The sequence below is a fragment of the Netta rufina genome (assembly GCF_964035555.1).
Source record: "Netta rufina genome assembly, chromosome: 3".
In the NCBI taxonomy this organism is placed as follows: domain Eukaryota; kingdom Metazoa; phylum Chordata; class Aves; order Anseriformes; family Anatidae; genus Netta; species Netta rufina.
Genome location: NC_140125.1, coordinates 106,592,545 through 106,606,839, shown reverse-complemented (window position 1 = coordinate 106,606,839; position 14,295 = coordinate 106,592,545). Strand labels below are relative to the sequence as shown.

Below are 14,295 nucleotides of genomic sequence, written 5' to 3'. Positions count from 1 at the left end.
TTTGGGTTTCTTACATGTAATGGTTTAGTGATTTTTTCCCAAATATTTCAGGGTTATGAATTGTTTCCTGTGAATACTAAGGAAGCATTTGATACTGCTGCTATTGAGTGTTCTTACTTTTTGGTTTTGATTTATTTTATTATTTTTTCTTGTCATGAAAATGAGAAGTAAATTGAAGTAGCCAAAGCTGTTTTGACATCCTGTGGAAAATATATGTGTGTGTCAACTTTGGACATGTTAAAATAGCTGTTTTAGTTTTAAAAATCAGACTTGGCATGGCATGGTTTAATTCTGTAAGGGCTTCAGTGACATTGCTGGGAGTTAACATTGAACTGGTTACTTGGAAGCTACCATTATTTTTCCCTGTAACAGTCCCTTTTGCCAGAGAGAGAAATCAAACATTTACTAGTTCTCATATCTCCTGATTTTTTCTTGCCTATTTTTTCTTGATTTTGTTCAGGTCTGTAACAGTGCAAGTTGCTCTCTGAGAAGGTAAAACTCCACGTTGTGGAGATTTCTGCTACCGCAGTGGCCTAGAGCTCTTCTCTCCTGATGTAGGATGGTGGTGCAAAAATATCTACGTTGGACTTTACTGTTGGAAGACAATCTAGGGAGAGTGTTTCAGCCTGTTTGCCAAGAGCAAAAGGCTTTTAATGGAATGGTGTGGGCAGAGAGAGCTGTCTTTGCCAACAGCATGTTTGTTTGGAAGCTGCTATTTTTGTCCTGTTTAGCTTCTGAACCTTTTGTAATGGCAGAAAGAGGAAGCGAACAGTGAAATCACTTTAATAACATATTTCCTGGTTCAAGTGACTTATCTCTGAGGCCTAGACAGAGGAGATGTCATTTCCTGGATTGCTTATCTTTGGTTTGAGTGTTCTCTTTTACTGTGTAGTCTTTTGACCCAACCTAACTGTAGTGCAATTTTAGTGTTAAGTAATGTAAACAAGGCCTTTTAATGAAAATGTAAAGCTTTAAGGAAAGGCTTTTTAACAAAATGCTAACGTGCAAGACACAAGTCTTTCATAAAGTACGTTGATAAGAATTTGCAATCCGTTAACTTAAAATTATGTTTAAGAGCATAGAATCCTGTCTTTGAAATGTGCTAATAAGGTTTGTTCACGGGGATACAAACAAATTGACACTGTTTGTTATGATGCTGATACTAATCACCTCTCTGATGCCAACTGCATCGCAATATCCACAAGAGCTAGGAGACTTCCAAATAGTTACCAGGCAGTTGTGCCCTTCTCAAATTTCTGTTTGTTAATAGCTGCTTGTGAAAATTGTTACCCGCAGTCCATGAAAAGGAGACAGCTAATCAAAAATTATCTGCAAATATTGTTCTCAGTATTTTTATATTTCTGCACCTCCTTCCCCCACCCAATAAATAAATAATGTACAGCTCAGTTTAAGTTAGAAGTTATGGTTCTTTTGGACCTTGTCATCCAGCTTCACTAAAATGTTTGTTGGGGTTGCTAACTTTGTTATTTTACCTTCGTGAATAAGATATAAATAGAGCACACTAACAATGTTTTACTTGGGCAGCCTCTAAAATACCTTTGCCTAAAAAACATTAAAATAGGAAGTGAGCTCCCCTCTCTTCTCCCTCAAAAATATGAAGAACAGAAATGTGCCTCACTGATTTGTGTTGACACAGAGTGCTTTTACATTTACATAGTTAGGTGTTGTTAGAGCTTGACTACCAGCTCATTGGAATTGGGACTTCATTGTGCTAGGTTAAATTTTAAAAGATGGCCCATCTATTCTCCATTGTATCATCCACTGGGGTCCTTTTCTACATGGTGCAAGGTAAAGATGTGTATTTCTGCTGACATGCAGACATACTCTGTCTGGTAGAATGAGTTGTCCTTTTTTGGAAGCCAGTACTTGCTAAATAAAGAGTTTGGAATGACATACTCTGTTACGTTATTTTGCAGGAAGTCGTCTGTGCTCAGAACACTTTCAGTTGGTTATGTCCAGGTCATCGGACACAACTCCTGTACAATCCATGCAGTGACTAATTCATGAGCACTTAACAGCTTTGTTACTTTGTTTTAGATTTTTTGTATCTTTCATAAAAATTTAATCAAACTTAAGAATAGGTACTATGTCTTCTGTCCCTCTGAAAGATGGGTACGATGTCCAATGCATCACTCCTTTCTCCTTAATGGGTCTCGCAGGGGCAGTTATGATCAAGACTTAAGTACTGGCTATAACCATTGTTCTTAAAGTAATTAAGGAGTGATACAGTGCATTATTCATTGCCTTCCCTTTGGGCTTACTGACGCTTTTATGTTTGCTTTAATAAAGAGGTTCTAAAAAGTTATGTCTAAAAGAAAAATAAAAAAGGTCTAAAAAGTGAAGCCTGTGCCTGGGGTTATTCCTCCCCTGCTGCATTTCCCCTTGATGTTCTCGCTGTGCAGTTGAGGTCCATTTGGATAGCAGCCCAGCCCTCTGGTGTGTCAGCCGCGTGCCCTAGTTTATTTTTGTTTGTTTGCAGGGTGCAGCAAGTCATTAATAAAGACGTTAAACATTACCGGCCCCAGTATCGAGCCTTGGGGTGTACCACTAGCGACTGGCCTTCCACTGGACTTTCTGCCAGTGATCAAAGTCTTCCAGGCCCAGTCTTCCAGCCAGTCTTCAATCCTTTCACCTCCCACTTGTGTAACCCATGCTTTGTCAGCTTGTTTATGAGCATGCAGTGGAAGACAGTGCCAAAATCTTTAGAGTTGAGGTAAACAACATCAACTGTTTTCCCCTTATCCACCAAATTAGTTGCCTCATTACAGAAGGCTATCAGCTTGGTAAAGCGTGATTGCCTGTTCATAAATCCATGCTGACTGTTACTGATCACCTTGCTGTTCATGTGTTTGGAACTGGTTTTCAGGAGCGTTTTCTCCATCCCCTTCCCTCACCTCCAGGTCAGCCTTGGGTTTCCTGACACTGTGCCTGCACGATGGGACATCAGCTCCGTCCTCCTGGGTCACCTGCCCTCACTGCTTTTCATGTCTGAGTGCAGCTCTTTCCTCATCCAGGCAGGCCTCCTGCTTCCTTTGCTTGATTTCCTACTTGTTGGGGTGACCTTTCAAGAGTTTTTGCCTTTGATGAAGTTTTATGCTTCATGCAATGTTTTAATGCGTCTGTGAGTCTGATGTTTTATGATTACGTCAAATACAATAATTGTAGTCCAGTTAGGAACCCCACGGATGATCCTAATGAGATGCTAATTATGTTTTCACACCAATTAAACAAAGAGGAAAGGCAAGCTTGTAGTCTCTGACCTTTAGTCATCTGTATAGGAAATCACACAAATACATCTGTAATTCCTTCAGCAACTCCTGTTTTCCATAAACGGTCTCGTGGCTGCTAGCGATGTTTCCCAAGACACTTTCATTTGCTAGGAGGCAAAACAAATAGGATAAAATATAAAAACAGTGCAATTGAGTCTCTCAGTTTTGAAAATGTGCTTAATCATTAATGTTTTATGCGGTGAAACTGAAAAGTGACATCTCTAGGGATGAGGCTGTCTTATTTGTATATATACATATGTAGCACAGGCTGGCATTTGGTGGGTATCTAATAATCTTGGGCCCTGCCTTTAAATATACCTATCCAAGTAGGTATATTATTAGAGATGATAATAATTTTAGTGAGATTTGCAACAGAAACAATCCCTTACCGGGCATTTTTAAAAATAAACGAGTGGGTTGGTAGCTATAGCTATGATTCTGTAGCCTCATTTATGAGTGTCGGGTATTGAAAGGCTGTGCAGTTCTGTTGGTTGCTTATTAATACACATGATGAGGTCTCTGGCTAAAATCTCTGTGCCCTGCTCATGCTCAGAAACCTTAAGAAGCAATCTCAGGGTTTTGTTCTTAAAGCAGTGAACAAAACTGGCAGTTCAGGTAAAATGCTGAAGATGCTGAGTATGAATGCAGTCTCTGGCTCCTAGTGGCTGAAACTAATTTTTATTTTTATTTGTGTTTGTGTTACTGGAAAAGGCTGTGTGTTATGGAGCATAATCTGTGAAATTCTTCTAGGTTGCTGAAAGGTGGAATTGAGTTTAAGCCTTGGAGCAGGCGTTTAAAAGACTATTTTTAGGTCAGACTTTGGTACTGTTGTTCTTTGCTGTTCTGAGAGGTCTCGGGTGTGGAGATGGCAGCGTTGATAGCTGATGAAAGCATTGATTAGCAGAATGGTTCACAGGCTTCTGCTTTCTTTTTTTGACTCACCTCAAAATTAAGCAGTATCGTTTTGTGAGCTTGAATTATGTGGTGAACCTTCATGCCTTCCTTCCAAGAGCAAAAATATGCTGTCAGATTTTGAACAGCCAGAATAAGAAGGTAGAGACAACGTGATCAAAATAATAGTGTGGGTAATTAAATCCGTCTTTAAGCATTAGGATTGCTTACTGGTTAAGATTAAAACTACTCCTTCAGTTTAAGTCCCAGTGCCGCTAATTAGTGGTAGTGTATCTGCACTGTTTCTAGACCAGCCTGGAACCTGTCATTGTGTTTTGTGTGCTGCTTTGGGGTGAGTGGTGTATAAGCACACTTGAGAGCTTGTTTTATTTTCCTGCTAGGAATATAACACATGTTTAAATAACATACAACCAGTCTCAGTGCAGTATCTCTTAAGAAAAGTGGTGTAGTAATTATTATTTTAGTACTCAGTTAACATATTTTTATTTCTTTTCAGGATGGCTTGAATTCTTTGGTCCTTGATCTGGATTACCCAGCGCTGAGGAAGAACAAGAATATTGATAATTTCCTAAATAGATGTAAGTTGCAAGCGGCCTTTTAACAACGACATTGTTGTGATTGTAGTTGTAGGAACTGAGTGGTCACAAATGCATTGCTGATTTTTTTTTTTTACTAATTATTGTACCTCTGACTTTATTAAGAAAGATGTTAAAGAAAGCTTTGAAGGACCACTTGTTACAGAGATGTTTCATTTTAAGGAGTTGTTATATTGGTGAAAATGTATTGGAAAATACTGACTGTAGAGTGTAATTTTTACAACTACAGTTAGAGAAATCCTTCTGTGTTAAATATTTATTTTGATTATGTGCTGTGAAGTAATTTGCAAAACATATCCCAGTTATTATAAATTATGCAAGTAAGAATTATGCAAAATGTAAACACTGTATATAAAGTCTTATTTAACCAGACGTCTTCTGTTGATTTTAAAACTTAATTATTGTACCTTAAAATCTATGGGTGCATTTTTGGACCTTCGTGTAAATGCTTGATTCTGTGCAAATTAATTGTAGACAGGATCTAAACATTTATTGAGCATGTGAAAATGTAAGACTGTTACAGTAAGAGTTAACTTTATTTTGATTTTAAGAGTAACTGTACTTTATCTTTTTAAAATGTTTTTCAGCCATGTATGTATGTACATAAACAAAATATTGTACAAATAGTGGGTTATTTGATTTAAAATACATGTTGCAGTGAGTAAGGCTTTTTGGGATAACTCTTTGTTGTTTACACTAAAAAAATTTGCATGTGTCAAGGTTACTGTGAATGCAGTCTATCAGCCACTCCTCTTGATTCATTTCCAGTAAGAATTATGAGGCTGCTCTCCATTGCTCTAGGACTTCTTTGAATTTCCATGCCTCTCAAATAAGTGGTTGCTGGCGTAGTCCTTTGTAGTGAGTTCTTATGTTTGGAGTTCAGTGCTTCTCTGTGAAGTTTTGCAGAGCTCTATAGCTTGAATACAGAATAAATAAGAAGCGGCAGGTTAGAAGTGGAGGCATACCTTGGGATTTTTCATAGTCCTAAGTTAAAATGAATGCAAGTAGATATTTTTAAAAGAAAAAAGGTCAGGAACAGGATTTTAGGTAATTTTGTTACCTGCAACTGTGTATTGTAAGTGAATATTCCCTGAATATTCTTGCTGTCTGTTCCCTTTTCTGAAGACTGCTGCTCCTTCTTCTATCTCAGCTTCTCTCTTGTTGCTGTGTTAAATATTACTCAGTATCTGATGTGGCAGCCATGCTACCAGCGGTGGCAGAAACACAATCATCTTCTGTGGTTCACAGTTTTATTACTGCTTTTGTTTTTGAAGTCAACTGACAGTTTTTGGTTGAAATAGATGAATAATAGATAAAGAGACCTCAGACCTCAGATGTGTTTTTAAAAATCTGTCACTTACAGTTAGACAAGTCTTTAAATTCACAGTAGTTAATAAAGAGTTTTCACTTTATCCTTATCTGTTGTACTTTGGAGGGTGAGGGGGAGAAGAAACCAAAAATGTGTAAGAGGTGACTATTTTGGTTCACACGTTGTGAAGTCATTCATCTCTTTAAAGAATTTACCAATGTAACTTGTGTTTTGGTACTGCCTGGGAAAGAAAGAAAAGTAGTGCTGCATATCTTCTGTGACTTACACCTTTTTAAAAAAGTGTTTTGAAGTGAGAATTTTCTAGACCTTTGAAGCTGGTAATGCATTGGCATTGCAACTGAAAGAATCAGAAACCTGCGATTTGTTTCAGTCTTGTCCAATTCAGGTGTGTGTGGTTTGTTTGAACCAGGCTGGGGAACTGATCCGAATTAATGCAGATGGTGGGTTGGTAGTTTTGTTGGTTTATTTCTGTTAGAACAAGTCAGGCAAAAAAAAAAAAAAAAGACCAGTTTCAGATTTTCATATCACTTCTCCATTACATGTACCAGCATAAAAGGATCTGATCAGGTACAGGAAAAAACACAAAGAAAATCAGATTCTTACTGTCTTTACCGTTTTATGCAGTTTCAAGTTGAACCAATATTTTAAGTCTTTTTGGAAACCATTCTAAATATCAGTTGAAGGGAAGAGTATACCCATGCTTGCTGAAGCCTCTTGCTGTTGTGGTGTTGGAAGAGGAGTTGGGAGTAGTATTAAATTTTATGGAACAGTAAGTTCTTCTCTTAGGTTAGGGAACAACGAGTTCTTGTCTCTTCTCATTTTTCTCAACATCTGAAGAGCTGTAGCAAATGCCTGGATGAGTTTTATTGTCAAAAGGTTCTGACAGACCTCTGCTGAGTGGTCTGTTCGGGGAATCTGGAGCCTGCATCCCTCCTCCAGGCAGAAGGGCGGCCTGAGGCAGCTGCAGAGAGGTGTCATGGCCATTTTGTGAGTTAAACACTCTATAATGCAAAGTAAAGGAAGTATTTTTATCCACATCATATGAATCTTTAAAATTTGTGCAAAATGGTGCAATAATCATGACAATTTTAGTCAATTTAATCAGTTCTTTCACAATACTGCTTTGAGAAGGGCGTTTATTTTTTACTATATTCCCAGGGATTTGAATATACCCTAATTCAAATTTACTGCAAGTCATTAGTAGAAGGTTTAATGTTTTATTGGTGGCTTATTTTAATTTGAAATGTTTACGTCTCAGATGAGACATTAATTGATACTCAGCTCAACACGTATTTTCAAGCTGAAATTCAAGTGTTAGCTCATTTCACAGAGTTAAAATTTATTAATTGCTTGTACTGTAAGAGTTTGGTATATTCTGCTTCTGTTACCACTTTGCAGAAGAAGCCTCTTCATGTGTATGATAGCAAGAAACTTTTTTATCACCTGCTTTCCCTTATGTATGGGGTTCATGTGGCAAAGGTTTGGAAGCAGGGGGGCTGCAGGGGCAGCCTCTGTGAGCAGAGCCCAGCAGCTGCCCCATGTCAGATCAGAGCCAACTCCAAAAGGGACCTGCTGCTGGCCACATCTGAGCCAGTGGGTAATGGTGAGTGGGCCTCTGGGAGAGCAGATTGAAAGATTTAAGAAATAATAATAATAATAATAATAATAATAATAATAATAATAATAATAATAATAATAATAATAATGATAATAATAATAATAGCAACAAAAAATATAACCTGTTGCACAACAGCAGCTGGGAGAGGAGTGAGAAATGAGAGCAAAGCAGCCCCGCAGCCCCCAAGGTCAGTGCAGCAGGAGGGCAGGAGGTGCTCCAGGCAGGCAGCAGCAGTTCCCCTGCGGCCTGTGGAGAGGCCCCTGGTGGAGCAGGCTGTCCCCCTGCAGCCCATGGGTCCCACATGGAGCAGATCTCCATGCTGCAGCCCGTGGAGGAGCCCCCGGTGGAGCAGGTGGATGTGGCCTGGAGGAGGCTGAGGCCCATGGAGAGCCCCCGCAGGAGCAGGGGGTCTCGGGGGAGCTGCAGCCCGTGGGGGACCCGTGCTGGAGCAGTTTGCTTCTGGGGGATGGACCCTGTGGTATGGAGCCATGTGGGAGCAGGGGCAGAGAGTGACTGTGAAGGAGCAGCCAAGACGAAGCTTCAGGGACTGACCACAGCCCCCATTCCCTGTTCCCCAGTGCTGCTTGTTGGGGGGGGAGGTGGTTTTAGTTTGCTTTTTGGTTTCTCACTGTTGTAGTCTGAAAGTGGTAGGCAATAAATTATATTAATCTCCCTGTGCCGAGTCTGTTTTGTCCATAACTCTAATTGTTGAGTGGTCTCCTTGTCCTTATTTTAGCCCTTAAGCCCTTTCCATCCTATTTTCTCCCCCTTTCTCTTTGAGGAGGGTGAGTGAGAGAGCAGTTGTGGTGGAGTTCAGATGCCCAAATGGGTAAAAGCCACCATGCCGTATTATTCTGTTTTCTTGCCATTTTTTCCAAAACATGGAACCAAAGTAGAGCATGTATTTATCACATGCGGCACATAAGTATTACCACTCCTTTTCAGTCTTCTAAATTGCTTTATTCTGCTGTTAGGATTCTGTTTAAACTTTCTGTAAAACTTTTTCTGAGTATTCATGGGACAGGAAAGCATAACGTAATATCTCATTCCAAAAACAATGAGAGGAATTTCATAGTCCTCTGAGAACAAAAATTAGCTTGCTAATTTTAGAGGAGAAGCTTGAGTTTTCCAGGATGGTCTTGGTGTAATAAATCTTTCCTTTTCTTTTCCTTGCCTGTCATCTAGGCTATGACAACAGATTGAGTAAATTCTTCCAAGTCTCTTTTTCTGCCATCTGAGATTTGCTAAGTGTTGAATCATGTCTTGGTGGCTCATGCCTTTTTCAGGTTGTCTTCCACACAGGTACTACCACAGCCTGTTAGCTGCTTTAACTTCTGGGAGAAGGAAAATTAAATAATTAAGCAACAATTTTATGGACAAAATATATTTAATTGTTGATAATCTATTGTCAAGAATAGAAGGGAACGAAGAATGGTTTTTAAGGAAGACCAAGCTGCAAAGGGAATGTTTCCATCAACACTCCTGGTACAATCCAGAAGGTCAGTTTAACTCCATAAACTGATCAACAACATTCTATGCATTGATTCCTATTGCAAGATGAACTTTTTGCAAAATTGACATTTCTAATTCCTTCCCTTACGTTTTGTTATGTCACTGAAGGTGCTATACAGTTACCAACAGAAATTCATTATGGCATTAATGCTTATCATGATTGTAACTCTGTGTTCCGTGCTTCGTGTCAGTGACACAGGCAAAATGTTGCATGCCAAGAGAAATCTTAGAAATTTAGTTTTTATGTTGAGTTAATGAGTTAATTTCCCCTTTTATTTTCTCTTGGCTTCTTTAAGACTACTACTTGCCAGGTCACTGCAGCCACCAGAGCAGGTTTGGCTTCATTTTCATTTTTAATGCTGTCATTCTGTTAAGCGTAGTGATGGGGAGGTATCAAATCAACGTTTTCCAAGAGGAGCATGAGTTAGGCCCACAACATTTAAGACAGAATGTCTTGCATGTATAAACAAGTTACACAGAATCATAGAATGGTTTGGGTTGGAAGGGACCTTTACATATCAGCTAACCCAGTGCCCTTCCTTGGGCAGGGACATCTACATCAGGTTGCTTTATCCAACGTGATTTTGAACACTTCCTGTGATGGGGCATCCACAACTTCTCTGGGCGACATATTCCAGTATCTCACCACCCTCATCATAACACATTTGTTCCTTATATTCAGCCTATATCTACCCTCTTTTAGTTTAAAACCCTTATATCTTGTCCTGTCACTAAGGGCCCTGGTCTTTCTCTCTCTTTTTTTTTAAGCCCCTTTTTTGCATTAAATGGCTGTGCTAAGGTCTCCCTGGAGCCTTCTCTTCTCCAGGCTGAATAATCCCAAATCTCTCAGCCTGTTTTCTTGGGAGAAATGTTCCAGCACTTCGATCATTTTTGTGGCCCTCCTCTGAGCTGTGAAATATATGTTATTGTTATTAAATGGAAAATTAAAATTTTTCCATTTGGGTACGTTCAGGCTTACTTTCATTAGATCAGGGATGTCTCCTCTGTGAGGAAAGCTACTTTCTCTTTCTGTATATTCTATTCATTTTATCTGTGGAAAACAAGATGTATCTGTCTTTCTTTTCTCTGGAGGAGATGTTAGTCTGTCTGAAGCTGAGTCCTAGTTTTTGCGCCTTCCACAAGTTGCCCAGCAGCTTGAGTTCCCCAGACACCTTTACTTAATGCATACCTACCTCAGTATTTCTGTTGTGCTTTTTGTTTTGTTTAGGGAGGGTGTGAGATTGCAGCACTTCCTGGCTGTACTTCAGCTTCAGTTCTGGCTAGACTTTTGCCCACAGCAGCAACTTTTGACTTACTATACTTCATAGCAGCACTCTGTGATTTATTCTTACAGATCAGACATAGTCAAATTTCACTCCATTGCATTCTTAGTCCTCTATTCCTCGTATATGCACACCCCAGATCTGCCTGATACATGTTCTTTTTAACTTTCAAGGAAATAACTTGGATATGACACTTTTTTTTTTTTTTTAAAGAAGAAAAGCTTGCCTCGCCAGCCTCACCACCCTCAGTTTTGTACTTCTAGTTAGGTATTTATTCCATTTTCACCAGCACTTTTAACCTTCAGCTACATTCTTGCTGCCAGCTGTCAGTGACTGATCCAAACACTCTGCCCTTTCAGAAAGTGAAGCTTCGTTTGTTTAAAGGTTATAGTGCTATTTTCAAGTAGTAAATCAAAAGCTGTCTTTAAACACTCTTGCTATCTAGCATTCCTTGTCCTTCCTAATGAAGAAACCTGAATCATAGGTGATGATATTTTCACATTTTAGGAATTTTAACTCAAATGTCAGAGTGCCATCTTATTCTGGTACTGGGCAGTCCATCTAGTGTCTACATTTTAAGTTGATATTTTTCTTCTGCTGGACTTCCTGTTTTTGCAAATTGATGTGTAAGATATAATCTCTGGTATCTGTGCACACAAACTGAGCTGCATGAAACCTTCTGAAATGTTTTTCTGTAGTAAAAGGATAGTGTTGGAAAGGTCTCCTGCACCTTGAGTTAGGTCATGTTATGTGATACATGAACCAAATCATATGATTCAGCATGCTGCAGATATGACATTGCTTCAGGGTTTCTCTGAGCTTGCCTTCCTGCAGCCTGTGTTTTGCTTCAAGTTAGTTCCATGCTTTGATTATCTATTCCCTATCTGTTAAACTTTATGAGAAAACAGAAACTCCATCTGTATAAGTGACATCTATATAACACCCACAACATCTGTCTCTGTAGATTTTTTTTCAAAGATCATTAAATCTTGGAAGAGTAAGTAGTATTCTACCTTTAACACTTCACAGGGTTGATAAAACTGGTAATTCCTCAGCTGGTACCTCATTTGATTACACACATAAAATATATACAATATATATATTTATAGATATAAAAATACATATATCATTATATATATAATGTATTAACTGCAATACTGATTTTTAAAGGGTTTCACTGGAACTGTATTAAAATTGTTCATAATGTTTCTGTTATATTCTGAGAGCAGAAGTATTCCTGTGAGTTTCTGACCAGTAATGAAGCTATGTAGATCTACACCCTACTATTACACATTTAAATCCATGCCATCTCATCTCGCACATCTCAAAACATTTGAAACATCTCAGAAACATTTGGAAATAAAATTGATGTGATTCCTCTCCCTTGTGACATGTAACATTGTGGGCTCAAACAAGTCAGAGAACAGCATATTCCCTCTGACATGAAATCTGCTGATACTCCTTCTCTACTGCTGCTTCCCTTAAGTTTGCATTGGTCCTCCCTGTCTTGTGCCAAAGCTTCTGATTTGCATTTGAATAAGTGCATTTCCTTCTCAGACTGCAAAATCAGCTCACAGCATGAACAAAATAATAAATTTTGCATGGGAGAGCCACTGTTGCTGTTGTATACTTGCTGCCTAAGCTCTAGAAAATGGTCTCTGCATTCTCTCAACTTCTTTTCCTGTTCACACTCTGGATTCTTTCACAAATCTTGTTGGTACACTGAATTTTGTGTGCCACAGTACTGTGAGCATTGAAAGCCCGCAGAATCATTGGACTGTAAAATGGAGCAGATTGGAAAGAACCTTTGGAGATCAGCTGGTCCAGCTCTGCTTGAAGGCAAAACAGTTTTGACATTACATCAGGTTATTCAGGGCCTTGTGCAGTTAAATTTTTAACATTTGCAAAGATGGAGAATCTGCAGTTCCCTTGGACAATCTGTACTGTGCTGATCACTTTCTTGGTGTGGATTTTTTTCCTAGTCTGTGGGATTTCTGATGTGCCAACTCATCTGTTGCCTGTTGTTCTTTCAGTCTGCACCTCTGCGAAGAGCTGGGCTCTGTAACCCTCAGCTTCTGTTTAGGCCAGCCATTTGGACTTCCCAAGCTGAGTAACTCCAGCTCTTTCATCTTCTCAGTGTACATTGTGTGGTCCAACCTTTCTTGGTGGTCTTCCAGTAGGCTAGGGAGTGTTTAAATATTTTTTATTGCACTGAGGAGCCCAAATCTAGATACGCCATTCCAGATGCAGTCTCACAAGTAACAACCAGGGGAAGAATCACTTCCCTACTTCCCTCAACCTACGGGCTGTGTATTAACCAGAACAACCTGGTGGTGTCCAGTCAGTGCAAAGGCTTAATGCTCGTTCGTGTTCATTCATCCTGTTGTTCACTAGGGCTCTCAGATCCCATTTCTCACACTATGTTCTGGTTGGTGGGGCTGCACCTGGAGTACTGTGTTCAGCTTTGGGCCCCTCACTACAACAAGGACATTGAGGCCCTGGAGCATGTCCAGAGAAGGGCTACGGAGCTGGTGAAGGGCCTGGAGCACAAGTCCTGTGAGGAGCGGCTGAGGGAACTGAGGTTGTTTAGTCTGGAGAAGAGGAGGCTCAGGGCAGACCTTATTGCTCTCTGCAACTGCCTGAAAGGAAGGTGTGGGGAGCTGGGGATCAGCCTCTGCTCACAGGTAACTAGTGATGGGACTAGAGGGAATGGCCTCAAGTTGCACCAGGGGAGGTTCAGGTTGGAAATGAGGAGAAATTTCTTCTCAGAAAGAGTGGTTAGACATTGGAATGAGTTACACAGGGAGGTGGTGTACACCGTCCCTGGGGGTGTTCAAGGAAAGGTTGGGTGTGGTGCTTAGGGACATGGTTTAGTGGGTGACATTGGTGGTAGGGAGACGGTTGGACCAGATGATCTTGAAGGTCCCTTCCAACCTTGGTGGTTCTGTGATTCTTGTAAGAATCCTCCACTGTGCTCCTTGCCATGTTATCAGTGAACCTTCAATGAGGAGACTGATATTATCTTCTGGACCATTAATAAAAACACTAAACAATATGGGGCAGTATCAATCCCTAATTCACCTTGTTTGGAATTAGCAGCCAGTTGGACAGGTGAACCTCTGACCACTGCTTCAGCAAGTTTTCCACTAGCCGTGTAATTTCTCCTTGCAGTTGGTGTCCTCCCAGTTTGACTGCAAAGACGCACTGAGATGCTGTGTTGAAAGCCATGCTACAGTCAAGGAAAGGACAAGTACACTGTTCTTCCTTTGTCTTCCATCTTATCAGGGAAGGTGATTAAGTCCTTAATTCTGATTTCTTCTACTGTGGCTACCCGACATTCTGCTGTCAGCTTCAGGGAGCTGGGAGGCCTGTGAACAGGCCAGTAAAGCCTGAGCCAAAAAAAGGCACAAGAGTACCTTGATCTTCTCCATGTCCTTTGCCACTGAAGCCCTACACCACTGGGAGCAGTGGGCCAACATTTGCATCATTCTTTCATTTATTGATAGTTTTACGGCTTTATAAAAGCTCGTTGCCCTTCATAACCCTGGTTAGTTTTCAGCTCCAGCTGAGCTTGGCTTTCCCAATTCCGTCCTCATGTGCCTGGGATATTGCTGCTGGGTATGGGGTAGCCCAGCTCAGCTTCCGTGTTCCAAACCTTTGCTTTTTGTGCTTGAGTTGAGGCAGAGGTTATCCATTCAGCTAGCGTGGCTCTCTGCCATGCCTGCTTGATTTCTAGCTAACTAGAACAGACTGT

The 14,295-nt window shown here is 40.2% G+C and overlaps 1 protein-coding gene across 3 annotated transcripts in view; it reads left to right on the top strand.

Annotated features, from left to right (window-relative positions):
• Positions 1 to 14,295, top strand: part of ROCK2 (Rho associated coiled-coil containing protein kinase 2) — a 103,013-nt gene that overhangs the window by 37,723 nt on the left and 50,995 nt on the right. For all 3 annotated transcript variants that reach the window (XM_084284716.1, XM_084284715.1, XM_084284714.1), the window contains exon 2: positions 4,699 to 4,780. In XM_084284716.1, coding sequence (XP_084140842.1) covers positions 4,699 to 4,780 — 82 coding nt within the window. The remainder of the gene's footprint in view (positions 1 to 4,698; positions 4,781 to 14,295) is intronic.